General features: G+C 34.7%; 4 protein-coding genes across 10 annotated transcripts; 1 reads left to right on the top strand and 3 right to left on the bottom strand.

Annotated features, from left to right (window-relative positions):
• Nucleotides 1-904: 904 nt before the first annotated feature.
• On the bottom strand, nucleotides 905-3,142 carry LOC145737502 ((Lyso)-N-acylphosphatidylethanolamine lipase-like). Of its 3 annotated transcripts, none has more exons than XM_081992214.1 (8): nucleotides 2,986-3,142; nucleotides 2,812-2,915; nucleotides 2,547-2,753; nucleotides 2,317-2,491; nucleotides 2,112-2,263; nucleotides 1,832-1,946; nucleotides 1,580-1,769; nucleotides 905-1,522 (listed from the first exon to the last, which is right to left on the bottom strand). In XM_081992214.1, the coding sequence occupies exons 2-8, from the start codon at nucleotides 2,894-2,896 to the stop codon at nucleotides 1,259-1,261; spliced, it is 1,188 nt and encodes a 395-aa protein (XP_081848340.1). In that variant the 5' UTR covers nucleotides 2,897-2,915; nucleotides 2,986-3,142; the 3' UTR covers nucleotides 905-1,258. The 3 variants fall into 3 exon arrangements, with proteins under 3 accessions (XP_081848340.1, XP_081848342.1, XP_081848335.1); XM_081992216.1 differs by having other exon boundaries at nucleotides 2,812-2,909; nucleotides 2,958-3,095; XM_081992209.1 differs by having other exon boundaries at nucleotides 2,812-3,091.
• A 211-nt stretch (nucleotides 3,143-3,353) lies between these two features.
• On the bottom strand, nucleotides 3,354-5,100 carry Nprl2 (Nitrogen permease regulator-like 2). 2 transcript variants are annotated; one of them, XM_081992198.1, is made up of 6 exons: nucleotides 4,886-5,100; nucleotides 4,743-4,834; nucleotides 4,405-4,688; nucleotides 3,879-4,222; nucleotides 3,669-3,824; nucleotides 3,354-3,617 (listed from the first exon to the last, which is right to left on the bottom strand). In XM_081992198.1, the coding sequence occupies exons 1-6, from the start codon at nucleotides 5,000-5,002 to the stop codon at nucleotides 3,420-3,422; spliced, it is 1,191 nt and encodes a 396-aa protein (XP_081848324.1). In that variant the 5' UTR covers nucleotides 5,003-5,100; the 3' UTR covers nucleotides 3,354-3,419. The 2 variants fall into 2 exon arrangements, with proteins under 2 accessions (XP_081848324.1, XP_081848328.1); XM_081992202.1 differs by having other exon boundaries at nucleotides 4,432-4,688.
• A 704-nt stretch (nucleotides 5,101-5,804) lies between these two features.
• Nucleotides 5,805-18,641, bottom strand: LOC145737228 (protein 5NUC-like). Of its 4 annotated transcripts, none has more exons than XM_081991837.1 (4): nucleotides 18,474-18,602; nucleotides 14,289-14,532; nucleotides 10,836-11,014; nucleotides 5,805-7,242 (listed from the first exon to the last, which is right to left on the bottom strand). In XM_081991837.1, exons 1-4 carry the CDS (start codon nucleotides 18,489-18,491, stop codon nucleotides 5,830-5,832), a joined length of 1,854 nt encoding a protein of 617 aa, XP_081847963.1. In that variant the 5' UTR covers nucleotides 18,492-18,602; the 3' UTR covers nucleotides 5,805-5,829. The 4 variants fall into 4 exon arrangements, with proteins under 4 accessions (XP_081847963.1, XP_081847976.1, XP_081847957.1 ...); XM_081991850.1 differs by lacking the exon at nucleotides 5,805-7,242 and adding an exon at nucleotides 7,381-8,883 and having other exon boundaries at nucleotides 18,502-18,641; XM_081991831.1 differs by lacking the exon at nucleotides 5,805-7,242 and adding an exon at nucleotides 7,381-8,883 and having other exon boundaries at nucleotides 18,474-18,609.
• A 3,718-nt stretch (nucleotides 18,642-22,359) lies between these two features.
• On the top strand, nucleotides 22,360-24,307 carry LOC145737886 (uncharacterized). Its single transcript, XM_081992731.1, has 3 exons — nucleotides 22,360-22,556; nucleotides 22,614-22,746; nucleotides 23,842-24,307. Exons 2-3 carry the CDS (start codon nucleotides 22,618-22,620, stop codon nucleotides 24,037-24,039), a joined length of 327 nt encoding a protein of 108 aa, XP_081848857.1. The 5' UTR covers nucleotides 22,360-22,556; nucleotides 22,614-22,617; the 3' UTR covers nucleotides 24,040-24,307.
• The last annotated feature ends 192 nt before the right edge of the window (nucleotides 24,308-24,499 follow it).

Genomic DNA, 24,499 nt, shown 5'->3' with positions numbered 1-24,499 from the left:
ATATTGGACTGGATGGAAAAGACATCAGAATTATCGCTAACCTCAACTGGGGCCAAAAAGCTTCAGTCAGACTTGAAAATAGGCAGACAGAATACATTGACATCAAAAGAGATGTACGACAGGGTACAGCGTTTTCAAGGAGGCTCTAAAAAACACAAATTGAGGCATCAGAGTTAACGGTGAAATCATCAATAATATCCGCTATGCTGATGACACCGTCTTGTTATCGGACAGTATAGCGGGGCTACAACAGTTGTTAGACAGGGTCAACCAAACTAGTGAGGAGTACGGGCTGAACTTAAATGTCAATAAGACCAAATATATGGGGATTAGTAAAAATCCAGTCCAAAAACAATAAACCAGTTGAGAGGAAGGCAAAGTTTACTTATTTCGGCTGCACGTTGAACGAGGACTGGGATCACTAACAAGAGATAAAACATAGAATTGAAATAGCGAGAAGTACGTTTATGCAGATGTCAGGTCGAGATCTGAATCTGGCTCTAAAGAAGAGAATAGTCATGTGTTATTTATACTCCACTCTTCTGTATGGTGTGGAGGCTTGGACGCTGTCAGACGCTACGGAAAAAAAGCTGCAAGTTTTTGAAATGTGGATTTATGTGAGCCTGAAATCATGCTTACTGTGAAGCGTAGAAAATTAGAGTATTTTGGCCATATCATGAGAAATAACAATAATACAGGATTCTCCAAAACATAGAAAGTTGATGGACAGAAGAATTTTATGACTGGCTAACCTGCGAAAATGGTTTGGAGCAAACATCTACTGAATTGTTCCGATGCGCAGCCAATAAGATCCGCATAGCCATGATTGATATCCAACGTCCGTAATCGGATAGGGCAATAGAAGAAGAAGAAGCAAATCTGCAGGTTTAAAATTAAGCAAACGTTACAACAATAATTATTATATTCATTCACACATTTAACAAAATATATAAACTTATTATACAGTAATAAAATATGTTTGATAAACTATCCGTAAAACAAAAAATAAACATGTTTTGCAGTTTGTGGTAAAAGCATTAATTTTGGCTAAGTGCGAAAATACTTTTTGGTAGTGACATTATTTCACTGTAACTCTCTATTATCTCCTAATTATAAATACGCTAATTACTGAAGTGATCACAGCTTTATAAACCCAGTTAGTTTAAGGACGAAATGTAATTTTAAAACCCTGTAATTCTAGAAGCAACAAAAATACAGTTTTCACAGCATTCTTCTCATTTTAGTAAAATTTTCTCAGTTAACTTGGAGTTACTTTGTGCGCTTTCGCGGTCTGATCCACCACGTCTTCGATTTCCTGCTCCAACATTTCTTTGTTGGCTTTTTTAATTTGCATAAATGCCTTAATTAGATCGTAATCGAATTGGGTTTTCAAAAAGGTGGCCGAATTGCCCATCCCTTTTTTATCTTCACCTTTGTCGGCCAAAATGCAGGCTTCCCGCACAAATTCGTTGAACTGCTCTGGTTGGTCTGAATACAGATGATGACCAGCTTGGGGGATTATCTATACAAGCATTATTTGTTACCTCTAAAATTTTTGTTAAATTTGTTTAATTCTTACTCTGATATTGATGTAGTTGATATTTTCCCGTTTCTTCTGCAGTTCATAGCCAGGGCTTTTGTCAATCCAGGAATCTTTCCCGTAAATGACAGTGATTGGAAGCGATTCATGTATTGAATCATACTTGTAAATCATTGGATTTTTAGGCCAGCCCAAATACTTCAAGAATGAATTGAAGGCGGACTCTCCACTTAAAATTAAAATCTTTATTATTACATGAAAAAAAAATGTTTATCATCATTAAACACTTACCTAGGATATTGAGAATTGCATTGATAAATGTATTCAGTTATGACATCAGTGTTTTCCAAAGCATCTTCATATCTGCTGGCAATGTCACGTCTTATTCTTGAAACTAGGTATGGACCTGTAACCAAATAAGTTGTTTACTGTTTCATTAAAACAAATCTAATTTGTCAGATGTACCAAAATATTGGATTTTTCAGAACATAAAAAAACAAAATAATATCTGTGCAAGGCAAGAAAAACACAAAAATATTTACGAACATTCAAACAGATAATGAAAACTTACCAAAAGGTCCTGCGCCTCTTACAGATGCCAGGGGATTCATATAAAATAAAGGAAAAAATAAAACCTTCAAAACTCTAAATTTCATTGAAGGTTTAAAGTCTGGGGGTACATCAGAAAATCCCCAAGGATCTGCCAATATTAAATGTTTCACTCTAGAAAAATATTACTTTGCCATAAGTATAAACACCCAGGGGAGCAGACAAACCTTTCTGGATGTTCAATAGCATAACTTGTAGCCAAATAGCCCCCAAAACTGTGTCCTAACAAAATAAACTTATCTAGTTTAACCTGTTTCCTCCATTCCTCTAGAGCAGAAACAAACTGTTTCTCTGATGTTTCACAATCCTTTGCAAATGTTGGCCGGGATGACCTACCAAACCCTGCAACACTGAAATGTACTCTATGTTATTTTAGGCTGGTAGCGAAATGACATACCAAGCAAGTCAATAGCATAAACTGGTCTGTCCTGGGCTATTCCATCAAAATTTTTACACCAAAAACCGAGACCAGCAGCAAAACCATGCAACATTACCAATGGTGTGTTTTCCCCTTCCTTATTCAAAGCTATGGTCCATATCTGATCGTTTTTTCCTACAATGTCTCCAATTGGCACAAACCAAGTTTTAAATGTGGTCTTAATAACTGCAAATAGTTACAGTGTAAAAACAAGAAACCAGATTTTCTAACAGCACTCTATTACCAGACAATATACGACTTTCAACTTCAATAAGTCTATTTTCGGAATATTTGGTCCACCAGCCCCTTTTTGAACATGTCTCATTCATTTTTGATACTGTTCTAAAGCTGGAATTTAAAAAATGATAAACAAACGCCAGATTAACTTACGCTAGGGCGTTTTTGCACAACAATTTACGTTTTGAAATAAAGATGGATTGCGCGATATTACATGATAATGACAATGACTCTGAAATTTTTGGAGAGGATGATATTTAAAAATAAATAATTTAAAAAATCAACAATCAAACTCGATGTCAAACATAGACTTTTGTTTGGTTAGGGTAATGTCCATTAACCTTAAAATTTGTTTGTGGTGATCCAAGGAAATTGTCAAATGTCAAAATCAGCTGAATTAAACTATGGAGGACAAACATATGTTTTTCACTTGTTTTCCGGAGTACTTAAACTGTTTATGCAAACTAATACTTGTTGTCCCTCATTTGCAGGCTCAACGCTAAGATAGGGGTTTTGTTAACAGAGAAATGAAACTAGTGACATAATAACTGTTTTCTAAAGTAGCTGTATATATTTGTACATATAAATTGTTCCTCATTAAAAACTAAACAGTTTTTATTTACATAATAGCAAAACATTTTGATCGCGCTCCAATCGGTCTTCGAGTTGCTGCGGAGTTACAGAAGCGGCGCAACAAATTTCGTCCACACTGTATCTTCCTGTAAAACTTTTCTGCAGGTCATTGGATTCACCCACTAGAATTGGGTACTTCTGCACCCTCCTGATCAGGCCTTCTAATACTCCAAACTGTACCTGCAACACCCCCTAAACATTACTCATTGTTTAGCTTGCATAACCACTCACCAGTTTCCTCTCGTTAATCCTTAAATTATTCAAATTGAATCTAATACACAAATCCCGAATTGTAGTGCCTCGGCTCATTGCCGCGTACATTCTGAACACATCTCTTAAACAAGGCAATTGTCGATGAACACGAGCCACGGAAGTTAAACAACGTTTCTGAAAAAGCTCCTTATCATTATTATTACTAAGAACTTTTTCAGTTTTGTCAACCTGTAATTCACTGTCATGCGCCAACATACGCAACTTTGAAGTCGCACAGTAAACGTTAGCATACTGAAATATGGGACCCAAAGCCACCACTCCATAATATACTAAATTTTGAACACAAGCTTTTACTAAATTATTGTCCACATTTGATAAAGAAGCAATTCTGGCTACATGATTAAAACCATCAATAAATGGGGTGACTTGTTGAGTGGTTAAATCCCACTGGTGAGGAGGCAGCTCTTTAATGAAAATTGGAACTTGATGGTCAAGAACTGGCGCAGGATCACTACGTATCTTACACACTTTTAAGTGAGTTGATATGGGACCATCAGTTAGTGCGCATTCTCCTAGAATTGTATTTTTATGAGTTCATTGAACTAGTAAGTGTGAGTTTAATATAATCACTCCTGAATGAGTTTAAATAGTTAATTCAACTGTGAGTTTCAGCCCAATCTCACACTTTTAATACCAACTTTATCATTAAAATTAAAAAAGATTATGTATTTTTTCATAAATTTCCTACCCTTACCCAGCTTGATAATTGGATAGATAATACCTCTAGTATTTAGATCTGCTAAAACCCTTTTTAAAATCGGTGTGAGTTTTCCACTTGAGTTTCCTGACGAAAGAAAACCACTTTCAATTTCCATTGCCATTAAATACTCTGAGAACTTGGTCACTACATGTTCATACTGGACTGTTCTAGTTTCGCTGTTGCATACAAAGCACAAGTTGAACCGAAAGGCATTTCTTGCATATTTGTTATCGTCAATTTTAACGGGAAAACCAAGGATTTTGTGGTCTTCTAAGGTCCTAGATGCAACTTCTATCAATGCTAAATACATAAGAGAAAACAGAAAAACTTACACTGTTATGGTGCTGCGCCGAAACACCGCCTTAGTTATGATGTAGACGCTGATGCTATCAAACAGTTCCTTGGAAATATAGTTCTCAGGCACCTACAGATTAACCAGTTAATGGTGAAGCTATCTAGGGGTTACTAAACTGACCTGACATGAAATTATGGGGCCAGCAGTATTGTGGAATTCACAAAAAAATATACACCTAATGGGTCCGTCTTTCATATTGTCGCTAAGTATAGCTTTTTCGGCGAAATCCAAATGCATGTTAACACTTTCTTATTAAATTAAAATTTGAAAAAATTTTGTTTACAAATAATAGAACAATTACAAATGGTAGAAAAATCTGTCATTCTGTCACAAAACAGTCAAAGAGTAATGACACGTGATTGGTGACGGTGTTGTGTGTTCTCTCTCTTTTTAGGGCTCAGCTTTTGTATTAGACAGAGAAATATTTCTGATCGCAATTTCGTTTTATCATAGCTTTACTGTCCTCTGTCATTTTACGTTATCGTTTTCGTTTAAATTTAATTTAAAGTGTTTTTCAGTTTCTTTCAACAAATTATAGACTTTGAATCATTTTAAATCTTCTTTTTCAATTTAATAATAATCGTTGGACGTGGCTTTTTTTGTGAATCTTCCACCAAAATAACGGATGAGTTTTTCTGGATTTTCTGGAACGATTAAATTTTTCTATACTAACAGTGTTATTGTGATTTATATACGCAAACGCTGCACATGTGAACTTTACCATTGCTCGCGGACACAATCCTTAACTGGTTTCCAAAAAAAAAAAAATCACAGAAATATCAGCCGCATTCATTTTTACGCTCGTAGAGCTAATGTGACGCCACAATGACGTAGTTTGACAAAAACCCTAATTTAACCAACTATCAAATTACGTCATTGTGACGTCAAGAACGGTCTGCTCGGCTTATGGAGGTTGAAAACGAATGCGAATCAAAGCCCAATCAAATCTAACCATGACAGCTAACATCAAAACATTGCATTACTGTTTGTCACTCTGACAGTTTTCAATGTAAACATGGAAAAATTTGAAAATTACTGATTTTTGAAACTTATGGTCAGTATATTTATTTAAATAACATTCGAGTACATGTAACACTTACAAACACTAATATCAACAACAAACTCCAACTGACACTTATTCGACTGCCGCTGTTTTGTTCAAGCGTGGACGTTTCATTCACAAAACGTATCCGATCCTGCACTTCGGCAAATACTGGACTAAACTTAGTGATATAGTTGGCGACAACATCCAAGTCTGACAGATCCATTGCTTTCCGCACTAATGCACGGTCTCTGAGTACTGTAACATTGTCCCCACCGTCGGCCAGAAAGCTTGAAGTCACCAACGAGTAGTTTTGATTCACGTCCAGCGGTTCATAGAGGGGAATATTACACTTGCCGCATCGCACCTTCAAAGAAACAACACGCGACATGGTCGGTCTAGTCATGTCCAGGGTTAGTTTTAGTCCAGATACTTGGGGGAATTCTCCCAGAGATGTTTCTCCGTTGCTCCTGACCATTTGTTCGAGAGCGAGCAGTAAGTCGCTACCTTTGAATGTGAGTTGCACCACTTGGTTTCCGAAAGGCAGAACCTCAATAAGATCTCCTCGGGTTATAAGTCCGTTGGTTCCTCTTGGTGTTATACTAGTTCGAATGCCACCTCCGTTGTACAACCCTATTGGAATGTTGGTCCATTTGTCAGTTGACTCAGATAGAGCATAGAACACGTGAGCATCAGCAATCAGATTACCTAGATTGCACTCTTGGTGTCTGCAGGTCCAGTCTCCTTCCAGGTACACTCTGGAGGTACCTATAACTTCTTCGTTCAAAGCTATAATACCTGGTCTGTACACATCTAGCAGTTCCAAAGCATCTTGCTCTTGGGGAATATTTGTATCCATCAATATAGGTTGTCCAGCAAACTCTACCAAGTCTCCGTTAGAGTTGAAAGTGCAGTTTAGAACTCCCAAGTATTTGGTGTATGCGTAGGCCTGAATCACTGGTACTCGCTTTCCTGACGATTGAGTGACTACCGTAGGGTAAGGTCCTTCAGCTTGTTCATAATCCGGTTGTTTCCCATTCCACAGAAAAGTATTTGTGTGACCTCCAACAACCACGTCGACCAACTCGACCTCCTTAGCAATTTCCTGGTCCATGTTATACCCTGAATGTCCAAGAGCGATTATAATATTAATACCTCGCGCAGCAAGGGCTTCGGATTCACGTCTGATGGCTGTGACTTCATTCTCAAAAGTCACTTTGCCAACAGAGGACGTCACGGTGGTTTCCGGTGTCAGATAACCGATTACTCCAATTTTTCTTCCAGCTCTCTCCAAAACTATGGAAGTATTGACTTTGCCTCTTAGGTTCGGTTCTTGCGAAAAGTTGAGGTTAGCGGATAATACTGGTACGGTCAAATGGTCAATAAAGGTACTCAGCACTGTATCGGTAAGGTCGAATTCGTGGTTTCCTAAAGACTGAAAAATCAAATAATTAGTGTTTTACAAAATTCAGAATAACGTTGTGTATTCTCCTTACCGGGAGAATTACAATACTGATGATGAAATGAAGTAAGATAGTTGAATCACTTAAAGATTGTCATTGAAACAACCAAATGTGTGCTAACAATTTTTTTTATTCTAGTTATATTATTAAAATAGGTAATGTTTACACATAAAAATCAACACAACTAGACTCCAACTAATATTCGTTAGATTAGCTGCATTGTCATCGTCCTTGTCTTCATCAGGCTCATCGTTGTCATCTGTGTTGTTATCATCGTCATCTGGACTATCGTTACTTTCATCCTGGCTGGTTTCCACAAATTTAATCCGTTCTTGCACCTCAGGATATACTGGACTGTACGTTTGAAAGTAACTAACGACAGTGTCCAAGTCCGACAGATCTAAGATAGATCTTTCCAGTGCTAGTTCGCTAAAAACGGTGATGTTATCTCCACCATCTGCCAGGAAGCTAGTAGTAACCAAAGTGTAATTGAGCTCCGGGTCTACAGTCTCGTATCTTGGAACGCTGCAGGCGCCACATCGGGCTCTAACTGAAACTACTCTGGAGTAAGCCGGTTGAGACATGTTCAGGACCAGCCGCAATCCGGATACTTGAGGAAATTCGCCTCTAGAAGTCTCGCCGTTACTTCTAACCATTTGTTCAAGTGCCTGCAGTAAGTCGATACCGGTCAATGTTAGCAATACCAATTGGTTGCCAAATGGTAGCACTCCGAGTAACTCGCCTCTGGTCACTGCCCCATCAGTTGCAAGTGGTGTTATGCTGTTTCGGATAGCGCCTCCATTAACAATACCTATTGGAGCGTTTGTCCAGGTTTCTGTAGATTCCGTTTGAGCGTACAGTACCAGAGCGTCGGCTATAAGATTTCCGAAATTGCATTCCGTCAGTCTGCAGTCCCAATCTCCATTTAAGTACACTCGGGATGATCCCACCACCTCCTCATTAAGAGCATCTATAGCAGGTCGATACATTTCTAATAGTTCGACAACGTCTGCTTCTTGAGGAATTGTGGTGTCTACTAATATAGGTTGACCAGCAAAAGAGGTCAAATCTCCATTGGAGTCAAAAGTGCAATTCAAGACCCCCAGGTATTTAGTGTACGCGTACGCTTGCACCACTGGAACTTGTTTGCCTGAAGATTGAGTCACCACGGTGGGATAAGGTCCATCGATTCTTTCAGTATCTGGTTGTTCTCCGTTCCAGAGAAAAGTGTTAGTGTGTCCTCCCACCACCACGTCAACCAACTCCACCTGTGCTGCTATCGTCATGTCCATTTGATATCCCGAATGTCCTACAGCGATGATAATGTTAACCCCTTGGGCAGCTAGAAGCTCCGCTTCTCTATTGATCGCTACCACTTCACTTTCAAAAGTCACTTTACCCGCGGAGGAGATGACGACTGTGTCTGGAGTAAGGTAGCCGATAATCCCCACTTTCTGGCCTTCCACATCCAATATCAAAGACGAGTTAATTTTTCCTAGCAGGCTTGGTTCTTGGGAAAAGTTTAGGTTTGCGGCCAAGACTGGAAATGTCAGTTCGTCGACGAAGGCTGACAAGACTGCTTCGGTCAAGTCGAATTCATGATTGCCCAAACTCTATATACGCAGAAAAGTACATTAGTTAGGGTTTATTGGTATTTTTGGTGAACAGTGTACAGTTGGCAACATTGACAAACATTAACTCGAACATTTCTTTAATTTTTTTTGAATAGTAAGTGTGTGTTTTGTGAATGCAATTAATACCGTATTATGCTTACCTTATGATTTATAGCTGTTTTCCTGATTATTTTGCATTATTGAAGTAATGAAGCAAATATTTGTTTGCGATAGTGTTTGTTAGATAGAAGATAATTTAGGGGATATTGTATGGTCGTACTTAACCCCTAAATCACAATATACAGGGTTGATTATTAAATTAAAGAAAATGTGCGCATTTGACCGTAGAGGTACTAGAATAGAATAATGTAATGTAATATGTAATTAGTGGAATTTTTTTGAAAAAATGAAATATTTTGCATAATTTTTTTATTAGTAAAAAACTATTGGATTTGGTAGAACTAAGACGTACAACAAAAAAATGACAGCCAAAGAACTAAATTAAAAACATGCAAAATCTATAGTAAATTATTTTTCAAAAGTGAGCAGTTATCTGAATCTTCTAATAAAATATGGAAGTAAGATAGCTGACTGAGATAAATGATTAAGGTATAATTAAGGTCCATATTTTAAATTTTGCGTTCCGAAGCTTGTAGTAGTTTAATTTTATATATAATCGAGAATAGGTAATTAATAACTATTCAGTCCCAATCATTGACTGACTATTTCTAAAAAAAGACTCAATAAGGTCTAACTACCATTGTTTTTATCAACAGTGATTGAAAAATAAAAATACTCTTCCTCTACGATCAAATTCGTAAATTTTAATCAATTCTCCACCCTGTATATATATTTTCAAAATTTTCGTATAATCATCCTCAAATGTTGTTTAACTAAGAGCCATTCATAAATGCTTTTTCTCAACTTTTGTAGGCAAAACTTTGTTTTTTTTTTAAATTGCAAAAATTAGCTGGGGTGTTTTTGATCATAGCCAATTTGGAAACATACTGGGTGTCCACTTTTCTGTCTCTACAATGCGGCAGTATCATATTTGAGATTCCACGGGTTTTTAGTTATCATTTCTCTTAAAAGCGACATTGTAATGGATTTTTGCATATTAGAAATGATGCTACAGTTTGTTGTTTGATATATCATATTCAAGGGTTTGTTTGTGGAAATAAAATTGTTGTTACACAGTTTAATGCTTAATCACTCTGTATTTATAACATTATAACGTCACAGCACGGCACAGTATAAGCACAAGTTCTCTGGCAAGCACATTGATCACAACACTTCTGAAAGACAATCATCGCTAATTTTGAAACTTTTTTTTTGTTCAGGTTTTGACACTAAAAGAGGTGTTTATTTGGTCACCCTGTAGAAACAAGATAAAAAGAAAGGTACATACAATTAAGTAATTACTTTGATGTCAGAATAATTAATCCTCAAAATTATAACCTTCAACTAATTCTAGTTTATGCTGCTTATCACTAACCTAACAAAAATAATGATTGTTTCAACGACTCAATTAATTTATTAAAACATTCTCGACCGCTATTTATGTTAACCGATTATAACTAGCATAAATATTTAATTGAACCACTTTCATCTCGATTGCTGCGTTAAATATGCAAATTATATGTTTTAAATTGTTTTGCGGTCAAAGCAAAAAAGCTTCTTCTGATTGTTATTCACAAATAAATTGTCACGTCATTGACCTACTAGAAGAACCACTTTTCCCATGATTACTTAGTTGTGATTGTGTCTTTTTTTATAAGAGCCTGAAATGATCAGCTTTCAGTTCAACTATTGTATGTGAATTAGACGCCAAAACCAGTTCAACAATTGTTGATCTTTTCTTATTTTGCTACAGGTGAAACTAAAATAAATTACAGACGTAGACAGTATGCGATAACGCTATCTTTTGGGAGTTTTAAAAAACGACTACTTACGATAGCGTCAGGTTCGAGCAGGTTTATGAACGCCGAGGTGATGTTCCATGTGAACACGCTGAACCAGGTGGTACCTACGAAGCTGTCTCCCGCATTGAGGAAGAGCACCGGGGGTCCGGTACCCTGGGCAGCTCTTTCTCGGTAAGCTCGCACTATGTGAGCGGTTCTGGCCATTCCACCTAAAATCAGTTTTAAATCTATTTTTATGAAGTTAAGCTTGTAAAGCGTTAATAATTAATACAAAACACAAGTTTACTTTTAAGGTTATTTTTGTTCATGCAACATTCTGTATAGATAGAAAGAAATTCTGTTTTGCATTCAGTCGGACTCGAATCAACGATTTCTACCTTTTCGGAGTAAAATTTCTTATTATTTAGTATCTTTACGGACGATAAAGAATTCCATTTTAGTCTTGTATGGACTTTGATTTTTTTCACTAAAAGGAAACAGGAAATCAAGGTTGTCACAACAAGATTGCCCGATTTGTCCTCAGATTGTTTTAAGAATGTTGTTCACATTGAATCTTACTATCTCGAAACTTGGACAAGTTGTACGTGTAGTTTATTTTTAATTTTTAGTTTCATTGTTCATATTTTTATAAATTATTTACCAACCGATTACTTTAAATTTTCTAAATTCTTTGTCTTCTCTTTTGCAGAAGTCTGTCCTACCTGTACCCATCCATTCCAACAATAATGTTCTGAGGTAAGTGGATTACTTACTGTAAAGTCTATTACCTAAGCAGTTACGTTAGTTACTAATCCAAATAAACCTTACTACATTTTGAAGATTATATCTACATTCCAAGAAACACCTTCTTTTTAGCACTTGATCCGTTTCACACAGTTAATTGTTGAAAATTTGATATCTTAAAACTGGGTACAGAAAGACGTTTATGGAATTTTAAAACGTAGACATTTTATTTATTAATAGCTGATTTTCCAACAAACCTAAGCTAAGTAATGTTTTGTCTGCAACTTTAGTGAATTTAAATGTCCGGAAGTTGCGTAAATTCCAGGACAGTGGGTAATTTGTGATAAATTTTTTAAAAACATTCTGTAACTTTTGAAAAAGATAAGTTTGAAACTTATGGCTGTAAACGATCCGTAATTTGAACACTTAATTACTACTTTAGTAATATTATATTAATACAATATGTAAATGTTGTTAAGGTATTCGTATACTTTCACTCACAACTAACCACCCTTGATTACAGAACCATTTACTAACCTTGACTAAAGCGGTCTTTACAGTAAATCATTTTTTTTTGTATTACCATTGTGTGTTTGATTTTTCTGAATGGGAGCTGTCAAAGTCCTGTTGATTGGCGGATACGCAATCGAATATTTTTATCTGTATTACGTACGTATTGAGTGAGGAAAAGTTCTATTATACTGTTTCTATTACATGTTTCATACAAAATGTTGCTTAATTTGTCTCTGGAAGTATTAAAATGGATAACCAAACTGCCAATTTGTGAGTGTCACTACACAATATACAGGGTGTTCGGATTTGGAGTTTGACAGGATAAAAACCACAAAAATTTTTTTCAAAAAGTTTCTCTTTCTAAGTTTGACTAAAACTTCTTTTAGTCAAACTTAGTAAACTTGGGTTCTGATGAACTGAAGTATGACGCATTTATCGTCAAAGACCCTGTATGATTCGAAGTATCAATTTCTAAAGCCATTTTACGTCTCTCTCTTGTGTTTTTAGCAATTTCCCTCCATTCCTCTCTATCTGACGTGCCTCTAATGCTGTCTTGGAAAGATTTTCCTGTAAACTGCTTCACCTGGTCCAGTCATCGTTTTGGAGAACGTCCTCTAGGTCGTGTTCCCTCTACCTTCCCTTGGACCATAAGTTTTTCGAGATTGACATCTTTCCTCCTGCTGACATGTCCAAATTACTTGAGAATCAGTTGTTTGATTTTAGTTGACATCTGACTTGGATGTTAAGTTCTTCAAGTATGGATTCGTTAGTTCTGCGGTCTGTCCAGGGAATCCTCAGTAGTCTTCTCCAGACCCACATCTCAAACGCATCCAACTTGACGATGTCTGTGGCTTTTAAGGTCCAGGATTCTGCTGCGTTGGAAAAACGATGGTGTTTACTAATTTGCATTTTGTTGCGGTTGTTATATGCTGATCTTTCCCAATTTTGTTGAATTTGGTCATGGACGTTTTGGCAAGAGCTATCCTTCTTCTAATTTCTTGACTTGATCCGTCATTTCTGCTGATGTGGGCACTTAGATAAGTTATTTCCTCCACGTTCTCGACATCTTTAATATTAGGCATTTCTTCCATGCAATCTATTAACATAAGTTTCGTTTTCTGACGGTTCAGTTGTAGACCGAACTCCAAGCACACTCTCTCTACTCGCTCAATAAGACTCGACATTTCCTGTTCATCTTTGGCGATAAGTGTGGTGTCATCAGCGTAGCGGAGATTATCCATCCTTCTGTCACCTATGACAACTCCTCCTTCCTAGTCGTCCAAGGCTTTCGTTATGATACCTATATTCTCCATATATGTTAAACAATAAGGATGACTTCCATCCACCTTAATTAGTGTTATGTTATTGTTATATAGTTCTTTTAGTAGGTGAATCAGATGCTGCAGAGTCCCCATCTGCGACAGGACATCCCAAAGTAGACACAATCAAAAGCCTTGCTGTAATCCAGGAAACACAAGTATGCAGGTTTGCCATATTCTCTTGTTTTTTCGGTCTGTTCTTGTGGTATTTGCAGACCCTGTTACAGATTGCAAGAGATCAATACCTTTCGCGGAGAGGTGCTTAAGCATTTCTGCATTCATGTCATCTTCTCCTGGACTCTTATTGTTTTTTAGATGTCAAATCGCATTTTACGTCTATACTTGTTAAATTTTCAAACTTTGTTAGGCTTACACAAGGAAATTTATTACATTTTTAAACCAGTACAGTTTTACATAAAGCGTCCTTATCACTTTTTTGACGCGGACAGTAAATTAACTCAGCTCAATTATTATTATCACTAATTTAGTTTTACTGGTAGAATTGTTTGAAACGATTTAAAAATTTGAAATCCACTCTCATTAAGTCATTCACTTTTTTTTTGGTTTTATTTCGATTGGTATAATAATTGATCATGAATCGTGTAGTGTTCAAACACCTGTTTGATTTTTATTTATGGCTGCCAAACATCAGAAATTTGGCTGAATTTCTCAATTTCGTTTTAAAACCGACCTTGCTTTGCAAGTTTCACGTGCATCTCAATAATTGTTAACAATGTTTGTTCACAAGCTAAATCACTGGCAAACTTAATGTAAAAGTGTAATAAAATGCGGTAATAATAAACCGTGATTTTCTTTGACTAATTAGTTTTATTTTAATGGATTGCCAAGCGCATTTAATTTTCCTATATATTGACTAATATCCTGTCGAGTTTTTGAGATATTTTTGGAGTTTTCCTACACTACTCACCGATACAACTGACATTCCTGTTCGCTTCTTGGCAGGTGCCGCTGTTTCTTTCCGTTTCCTCAAATCTGCCGTGCATATCATTGTTGTGTAGAATCACCAAATTAAAATCGTCGGACCTCAATTTGGGCGAGCCACTGGTCAGTAGGGCTTGGCACGTCACTGATAAGGTTAGCATTAACCACTTAAGTAGATACATGTCGGACAACGGATACTTCCAATTAATTCGTGAATTGCATTTTCTGATCTGGAAACAATGAAACCGGAAAATAGCAAAAAAATGTTTTTTTTGTTACACAGGCGACATTAAATAATAAATTACTTAATTTACGAACGCGGATCCAGATGTACGTGTTGTTCGGTGATGATTGAAGCAATAAATTTGCTTTGTCAGCGAGATTTTTGTTATTAAATTGTACCTATTAAAAGTGGTTGCTATTCGTGATGTGTAGAAACCCTATATAAAGATAAGAAAGCGACTGAATATCCGCTTTAATTCATTTCAAATTCAACATTATTTTTTATGATAAGTGTTATAATACCCTTGAATTGGAACCTTGACGTGATCGGAGTTGCAATTTTTGGGGTGACAATTAAAAATATGTGATTGAATTTCAACAAGATACTTAAGTTAGATTTATTCAATGGTACCTTTTGCCCTTCGAATTAAAATCGCGAGCTTTTTGGAGCCGGTATATGTCGCGATAGCGCGCACCACCTTGGCCGGTTTGCACCAAACACTTGCTCGAACTGAACTACACGACGTTCACTAGGATAAGTAAACTTAATAAACTGAACTTGGCCGAGGAAACCGTATAACACACACATAACGACTATCCAACCATTTTTTAGGCGAAACCAGGTTCAAAATCACTGATCCGATCAAACATTTTTTGTCCCATTGATCTCTCCAACCCAAAACGGGTTTCTTCCGATACAGGACAGCTTGTGAGAGTTAGCAACATTTGGCATCCATGTTTCCTAGTTAATTATTATGGTATTGTTGTCCTGGGTCACTGACTGACTGAAATTAATTGAGATGTGTGTAGCTGTCCAATCAATTTCTCATTACACGCTATAAAAATTTGTTTACAGCTGGGTGGAATGTCTTTTCGGTCACTTGACATTTGGAAAATGTGTTTGTTGATCTATTTGCGTACATTATAGTGCATTTTGTGGATTTTTTCTAGTGAGCAAGGTGTGTAAAAGCACTTTACACACAACGTATTAATGAAAACTTTAGGGGCATTTAATTTTTAACCTGTTTATGACTGATCCATATAAAATACTTTTATTACTACGAGACTTATGATATTTCCCGTTCGTTTAATTATTACACTTTTGTGTAATCACAAATCATCATCAGTCTGTTTTAAATGGGACACTCTGTATATTAATACTTTATTAGATTTAGTTTGTCATAGCCTACTTTCCAACCTACTATAAGCGTGTTCGGAAAGACGCTTAAAGCCACCGCCTACTATACTAGAAAGCCTAGAAGGTACTTGTCAAAAATTCCAATATGGCGGAAATAGTGGTGACAGTTTGCGTTTGTTTGTATTGTGGAAATTGAGTTTTTTGAGGATTAGATGAATTTTTACGGTTTAAAATCTAAACTTGAGGTTATTTGCGTAAGATATTTTTCTTTGCTGCCGTTCATAAATTTTCCAAGCCGCATTGTAACAGCAATTCAGGAAAAAGCCCAACCGTGTCAGTTTTTTACTTTACAAAAACCAGATCTAACTCAACAGTGATTGAACACTTTGAAGTGGAATGATTTTACTCCAACACTATACTCAATGGTAAGTACAAGTGCTTTCTAGTACAGTAAACTTATTAGGTACTTGTTACATGCACAGGTATGTGAGTTACATTTTAAAGCATCCTTCAATATGAGAGCAACAAAAATAATTTTGAATGAATGTTCTTGGTAATAACATAAGAACCAATTACCAGTTTTGCTTACCTAGTTTCAAGGATTTACAGATTTTCTTACATTGAACAGGGTTTAAACTAGTTTGCTGTGTGTTGTACTTTCCAGGACAAATGTTCGATAAAATTTGTTTAGGCTGGACTTGATTGTGTATAAAAAACTCTATCTAATACATATCTGGATCAGGGATTAACCTTTTTTTGATTTTTCACTCACAACATGCAATCAACTACACGAAACAATTTAAAAAAAACATATTTTTTACTGCATCTGCATACGTTTGTGTATAAAACGAAAACCACTAACGCCGCCATTAAAAGTGACATTTTAGGCTTTCTAGTATAGAGGGCGGTGTTAAAGCGCGTCATTTGACAGCAGGTCTCGTGACTGTTGTTGCTATGAACAAACAAAATAGTCACGTGATAACTGTCTCATGACGCCACAGAGTGCGCTAATAGGTCTGTTCGGTCTGTCGTTTTATTGGTTGAATTCTCACGTGACTATGACGTTTTCTGACTTGTGACCAATGGATGTATAACTATTTCTCTGATTACTAGTTGAAGATTTTCTCTGCGGACAGACTTTTTAGCGTCTCTCTAAATGTGTCTTATATGCTGTACAGGGTGTCCCAATAAGCTGTGCACGAGGCTGTTTCTCGAAAACTATACCTAGAATGGCTACGAGAAAATTTTATTATTAGTAAATGTGGCCAAGGAAATGCTGGAAATAATTTTCAGCTTTCTAAATCCACCGCTAGAGGGCGTTTGGATACCACTAAAATGAAAAATGTCCAAAAACGGAAAGGTATAGTAAAAATCTCATAAAAGTAATCTCCTATTCTCTACGAAAAATTTTCCTATTTCACTTTTTTTTCTATCTCTTCAAATAAAGTGGTAGGAGTAGTCCAAAGTTTACTTTGAAATAAATGAAATATCTCGAAAACGGCTAATCTTAGAATCTTTGTTTTTACGGCATTTTAAAGAGAATTTTCTGTCCTGTAGAGTGTCCCAAAGGAATGTTCCATTTACTTTTCGGTCTTTTTGATACAGGGCGTTTTTACAAAAATTGCACTTTCATCTTAGATATCTCAGCAATGGTATAGCTTACTATTACTTATTCCATAAGCAATCAGTAGGGGTACTATGTAACTTGATAGAGATAGAAACAGAGATTTAAACAAGGCAGACTTATAGCGGGACATGCAAGTCAAAGTGAGATAAACAAAGAAATTTCTTTTCAATTCCCTTACATAGTTCCACTACTGTAGTGATTGCTTATGGAATAGGTAATAGGAAGCTGTACCATTGCATTTGATTTTTTCGAGATATCTAAGATGAAAGTGCAATTTTTGTAAAAACGTCCTCTATCGAAAAGACCGAAAACTAAATGGAACACTGTTTAGAGTCATTCTACAGGGCAAAAAATGTTCTTTAAAATGCCGCAAAAACGAAGTTTCGACGATTAGCAGTTTTCGAGATATTTCATTTCTTTTAAAGCAAATTTTGGACTACTCCCACCACTTTCTTTGAAGAGATAGAAAGTCAAATAGGAAAATTCTTCGTAGAGAAAAGGGAAGTACTTTTATGAGATATTTACTATACCTTTCAATTTAAATTTTTAGAGTTTTTGAACATTTTCCATTTTAGTGGTATCGTAACGCTCCCTAGCGGTGGATTATTACTAATAAAAAAAAATTCTTGTAGCCACCCTGTACAAAAAGCGTACCTACTGAAACAGTTCCTGAGATCAACAGGGTGACAGTTTCACAACAGAAAATTTCACCAAATCCATCCTCATTCGCTCAAGAGGCACAAAACGTATGATCGTGCATTTATCTGTTTTGTCAACTCAACAAATGAAAATAGTATATTACATACTTAGGTGGAAAGTGTTTGATTTCTGTCGAAAAATTAGGTAGTTTATCTCGAAAGAGAAATTAAACTTTCTAACGTGGAAAGTATACTATTTTAGTTTCAACCATTTATCAAAATCTCATCGAACTTTTAATAAATCATTCAGTTGAAATATTGATTGCTAATAGTATCTAACAATAAGGTAGTATAGGTGCACGAGTAGTTATGACTTCAACCATAATAAACGACGACTCTTAACTATAAAAAGTAAACCCAGATATGACAAAATGCATATTGACATTCACCCGGGTGGAAAGTGACATTTACCCTGGTGGAAAATGAGTGCAGGAAATTTTCATCTTTCCACCTGGTTTACACATAAGAAATAACGTTATTACATACCTGGTTGAAAATAAACATTCATACTTACCTGCACTTTTATTCGAACAGCTTTTCACAAACTATGGCACAGGAAAATTGGCAAATTACTCCACTAAACAAATTCAAATAAGATGTTTCTGTTAATGTTGGTGTAAACTTGACATTCCTATCACAAAAGGTCAATTTTTGCATATTAAATTTTAATTGTAGTTAAATAGCGATAAACTATTAATTTATGTTTGGTTTGCTCACTCTATTGCTTCCAATTCTAAAAACAGTTTTCATTTTTGTCTACTTTTCTATTAATATAAAAGAAGATATTTTTTAGAAAATCTATTGTGTGTGAACGAAATGTTTTGACAATCTTTTAATACTTAGAATCGTTCTTAGTAGGTTCTGTTACCTGATACTTAATCACCTGACTGACTTAGAACTAAATGCTCAAAAAATACTAGATTATCGATACTCTAAACTAAAATCTGAAATTTCAGTTGTGAAGACACTGGGATTCTCAAAACTATTTTTGTATTGTAAAAATTAGTTAAGGTAGCAATTTTCCTGAAACAAACCAATAAACGAATGAGACTTAGATTGAAATATAAACTACTAAATGAAGTTTTATTAATATTAAATTAATTAAAACTTAAAAACTGATTTATAATGTACCTAATTCTCGTCTTTAAAAGTTTTCTTATACTAATGTTTTTAACTCAACCTGGTCAATGTAGGCTAGGTTGTTTTGAAAAAACACTTTCTTGTAACAACTTTTAACGTCGTGGGATAGAGACATTTTATCCATCCTTCGTTTACTATACTGGTTTTGTACCTAATTTGTTTTGTATCAAATAAACCTTTTACAACATTATTTGTGATAATTAATATTTCTATCAGGCTTAAAAGTGTAAATTACACTGTTAATTGAAGAAATTTATTAAATTCTCAGTGGCTGGATAATATTTTTGTCAGAGATTAAACCAGAGAGGAAATTTCAAATTATTTTTATAATAATTTCATAGCATATAGTCCAGAAAGCGATAAAACGTCGTAAATTTGCTTTATCTCATTGAAAATTATCATACAGTGTGGAACAGTCAAATGGAATACATTCGATAACGAATAAATGAGAGCGTGTTGGGAAAAACGCTTGGACACGTCGATTTGTATTTTTAGATGCGTATTTATTAAAAAAAATAAAAATTATATAGGGTGTGTCATGTAACAGTGGCCGATACCAACTTTCTTATTTTAAATACAACCCCCTGTATATTATTAGTTTTTTGGATTCTTCAGAAAATTCTAGACATAATTCATGTACAATGTCCCATACCTATCTTCAACTGTTTCGGAAATATTAAGTGTTTTCAGATGTATTACAACAATTAACATTAAAAAAAGAAAATTATTTTATTTTACAAATTCGCTACATTACACTGAATACTTATTTTCAAGAACATTTTGAACATCTCTTACATTGAAATTAATGTTTTTTTGTTTTTTTACATTATTTGTGAAATAAAATAATTTTCTTTTTTTAATGTTAATTGTTGTAATACATCTGAAAACACTTAATATTTCCGAAACAGTTGAAGATAGGTATGGGACATTGTACATGAATTATGTCTAGAATTTTCTGAATAATCCAAAAAAATTATAATATACAGGGGGTTGTATTTAAAATAAGAAAGTTGGTATCGGCCACTGTGACATGACACACCCTATATAATTTTATTTATTTTTTCTGAATGCGCATCTAAAAACACAAATCGACATGACCAAGCGTTTTTCCCAACACGCTCTCATTTATTCGTTATCGAATTTATTCCATTTGGCTGTTCCACACTGTATATTATATCTTATTGAAATTATGGTTTGTGTTTATATTATTACCTAGTTAAATATTTTTATGTATTTAAGGTCAAAAAGGACTTAAAACGCGTTCAATGTCAAATGTGTTGAAATCTGGTGTGCAAAATCTATGATTACCGTCAATATAATGGCAATTGATTATAAATACAGTCTAACCATATTGCTTATTGTTATAATCCTAGTTTGTTTTTGAAATTTACTGTGCGCATTAATTTCTCTAACAAATCCAGTTACGAGTCGATGGTATTTTGTTAATTCACGTTTTTCAAATGTGCGCGGTTTATAAACAGCTTTGTTTTACTGCCAGTTTAGTATCATAATCGTTTTACTAGTCGCCTGATGTTTAAACGACGGGATTATTAAGTGAAATTGTATATTCTCTTTTTTGTCGGAAAATCGTACATGGAAATACACTTGTATATGCGATGATCACAGACCGGAAAAGCAGATCAAAGCCAACGGCCTGTTAAGTTGTGTTAATGATTTTTAAATTTGTTTGACACACGCACATGTTTTACCGAAAATGTCCTAATTATTCGAATTTATTGAGCTCAGCATTTAAAAGTAACTGCTTTGTTTATACATGACGTATAAAGCTATATTAATTATAATTGAGCTAGCCTAGCAGTTTCGTTAATAATAAGTAAATTGGAACAATCTCAAAGTAGCCTTATAATACTGGAAAATGTATATTAATTACTGTGGTAAAATAGTATATTACGTAACTAGTGCTGTAAGAAGCATTTTACGCACGATATGGAAAAAGTTACTCCATGAGTGCGTAAAATGCCTTAGAGCACCAACGACCAAATGGAAAGTCCTGTTTTCGCAATTCATATAATTCAGAGTAACTTTTTATTAAAAAAGTATATTTTCAACGTATTGACATCATATTTGTACTAATCACAGTTATTATGCCACTAAAGAAAAAATAATAAAAAAAATCACAAATCATGTTACTTAAATAATTATTAGTGTTGTTCTTAAAATAATTATTTATGGTGACTGAAGAAAGGGAAAACTTTCAGTAATATTACTTGACGCGTTTGCTATTGCAGATAATATTCTAGACGAAGTGGTAGTTACTTAAAACTGTATGCATTACGCGATGATCTTCATCTAATATACTCTGTTTCCATCTCTTCCTACTCTAAAGGAAGAAATGTAAACAGTATTATAGGTACTATACTTTGTCCACGACCACTAGATCTATCTGTCCATTACCACTTTCTTTCCTAAAGCTATTATTGCGCACAAAAGTTGTTTTCTTCTCAAAACTTACTAAATTTGCCGTTGATTTGAAAGCAATACATAACATATACTAGTCAATCTTTTTTATCTTCAGTAATAAATCAGATAAAAAATGGAAAATACCTAATTTACAACGTTTTAGAAAAGGTTATTATATTGATTGAGTGTCTTAAATTCTCTTGTGTCGTTCACAACTTAATCTAGACATTCGATCAATAAAAACCTCGGTTTATAATTAACATTATCTTGTCACATATTCTTTTTGTTTTATTATACGTTTTTCGGGCATTTTAATCTCTCAGTCTCGGTGAAAAATTAACAGTGTTGCCATATTATTGTCAAAATGTGGCTTTTCTTATGGAAATTGATTTGGTACAATTTGAAAGCTGTTTAAAATGATTTACATTTATTACAATCCAAGTTTGTTTCACTTTTCAAAAATTCTCTAATGAAAATCGATTCTGTGCAACATCTAAAATCAATAAGTTGAATTATCAAATTTCACCTAAAATTGATTTGCATTGTTACATTTTGACGCAGTATTGCTATTTTCAAAAAATCTTTAAGAACAATTTTTTTATGGAAATTGATATTTAGAAATGTTTAAAGCCTTTTAAATTCAATTATTTGCATCAAAATGCGTCATTTTGTTTGTTTTTTCGGTTTTCGGACATTGTACAAAACAATCAGCCAGTTTCGGCTTTTTAGCGCATCATCAGCACCTCAGATTGGTTAGCCTATCGCTGCAGTCTCGATATCAAAATACATTCAGTTCAAACTTTCAATAAATATGTGTAGATTTGTATCACGTATTATCACAAAACCCGTTTGAATGGGTTTCATACCTTTAGAATCTTAAAATTTTTTTTATCAAAAACAAAAAGTACCGAAATGCTGTTTGTACTTTGCATTCGGACGCGGGTTTCAGTTCCCAGGCTTCTTTGGTTAATTTACTATATTCCGTAGCTTCCAATTTAATATTTTGCAGTAAGTTTTTATTTAAAATTTACACATTTTATTGTAGTTACTATCGTTATTATATAGGATAATGATTCCATCTCGAAAAACTCCAAAGAAACGGATGAGCACAAGGCAAGCTAAACGCAGCATAGACTTAATAGCCGACATAAAACTAGAACCTGAATCCCCCAATACAACATATGAATATGATGAACAAGTAAGTGAAATTTGCTGTTGATGTTTGTTGTTCTCGGTTTGTGCTTATTTTAGTTTTTTGTGCTTATTTACTGCTATTTTTGTATGGTTTAACTAGTTTTTTCCAAATACTCCTGAAGAAGTCTAAAAAAATGTAAAAACATTCCGAAACACTGTAAAACCTCTAAAATGCCTTGCAAAGCTTACAAAGCAGCCTAGAAGCTTCGAAAAGCTTTTAGAACAGTCTAAAAGCTTCCGTATGCTTCTAAAGCAGTTTAACGGCTTCCAAAAGCTTCTAAAACCGTCTACAACGTTTCAAATGTCTTAAAGGCAGTCAAGAACCTTCAAGGCTCTTTAAACTGCCCAAACACCTTCCAAATGCTTCTAAAGTAGTCTAACAAGGTTTTAAAACACTACAGAAACCAAAATATGTCTAAAGCCTTCCAAAACAGGCTAGAAGCTTCCAAAAGCTTTTAGCCTTTAACACTTCCAAATAATCTTTAACTAGTCTAGAAGCTCTCAAAAAATTTCAAGGCCGTATAAAAGCTTCCATATGTTTCTAAAGCAGTTTCAAAGCTTTCAAAAGTTCAAATTCACATGTCTTAAAAGCAGTCCAGAATCTTCAATGCTCCTAAAGTAGTCTCAAAAGATTTCAAAACACTACAGAAACTCCAAAATGCTTCTCAAGCAGTCGAAAGTCTTTCAAAACAGTCTAGAAGCTTTCAAAATCATTTAGAACAGTCTAAAAGATACCAAACGCTTTTCAACTAGTCTAGAGGCTCCCAAAAGATATTAAAGCAGTTTAGAAGCATCCAAAAAATTTTGTCAACCGTGTAAGAGATTCCAAATGCCTCTAAAGCATTCCAGAACCTTCAATATGCTGTTTAAACAGCCCATAAACCTTCCAAATGCTCTCAAGTAGTTCAAAATACTTTTGAAAGTTTTCAAAACAGTCTAAAATCTTTATGCTTTTTTGAAGAAAATAATTTTGCTTTTTAAGCACTTTTTTAATGCTTAGCCTGCTGCAGACTAAGATTATTAAATGTCGCAATGTTCAACAGTCAATATCTCGAAAACCACAACATTGAGTAATTAAAACTGTTTTACTTTTCGACAGATCGAAGATGAACCACCAAGGTTAGAATGTCCAATCTGTATGGAGAGTTTGTTTGAGAAATCTGTTAAGGTCACGACGTGCGGCCATTTGTATTGTGACGATTGTTTACAGGTCATGCCTTTGAAGACTACTGGAATATGTGCCGTATGCAATGCCCTATTTTACAGAAAGTCACTAAGAAAAGTTTACTTGTTTTAAGGAATTTTTGAAAAACACAAAGTTTGAAAGTCAGTTGAACTGATTTAGAGATTTTACTAATGTTAGCAACTGTTTCTGTTATATGTTTTAACTATTACTTTTACAGGATATGTGTAACTATACCTTTTTGTCAATCAACGCGTCTCCAAAATATTGTCATTATAATTACTTTATATAAACGTCAAAATATGTATGTGTTAAAGTTTATAATTTTACTGATTTGTATTTAGCCCAAATTTAAATAATATAGTATGTTGATAAATAGAAATTGACTATTTTTGGTTCAGTTTGAAGATCGAAAAGAACCAACTTGATTTTGAACATTTATTTAGGGTTTGGTTAGAGTTACTTTACTAGGAGGTCTAAAGTCATTAGCACAGTTTACCTTTACTGTCTGTTATTCCTCATGTAAATTTTTATCCCAGCATTTACATGACAGTTATGCATAAATACGGGCTGA

This window comes from Ips typographus, linkage group LG1, assembly GCF_016097725.1.
Source record: "Ips typographus isolate SLU linkage group LG1, UJ_Ityp_2.0, whole genome shotgun sequence".
In the NCBI taxonomy this organism is placed as follows: domain Eukaryota; kingdom Metazoa; phylum Arthropoda; class Insecta; order Coleoptera; family Curculionidae; genus Ips; species Ips typographus.
Note: the sequence above shows the minus strand (reverse complement) of the source record. Positions and strands in the feature narration are given on the sequence as shown.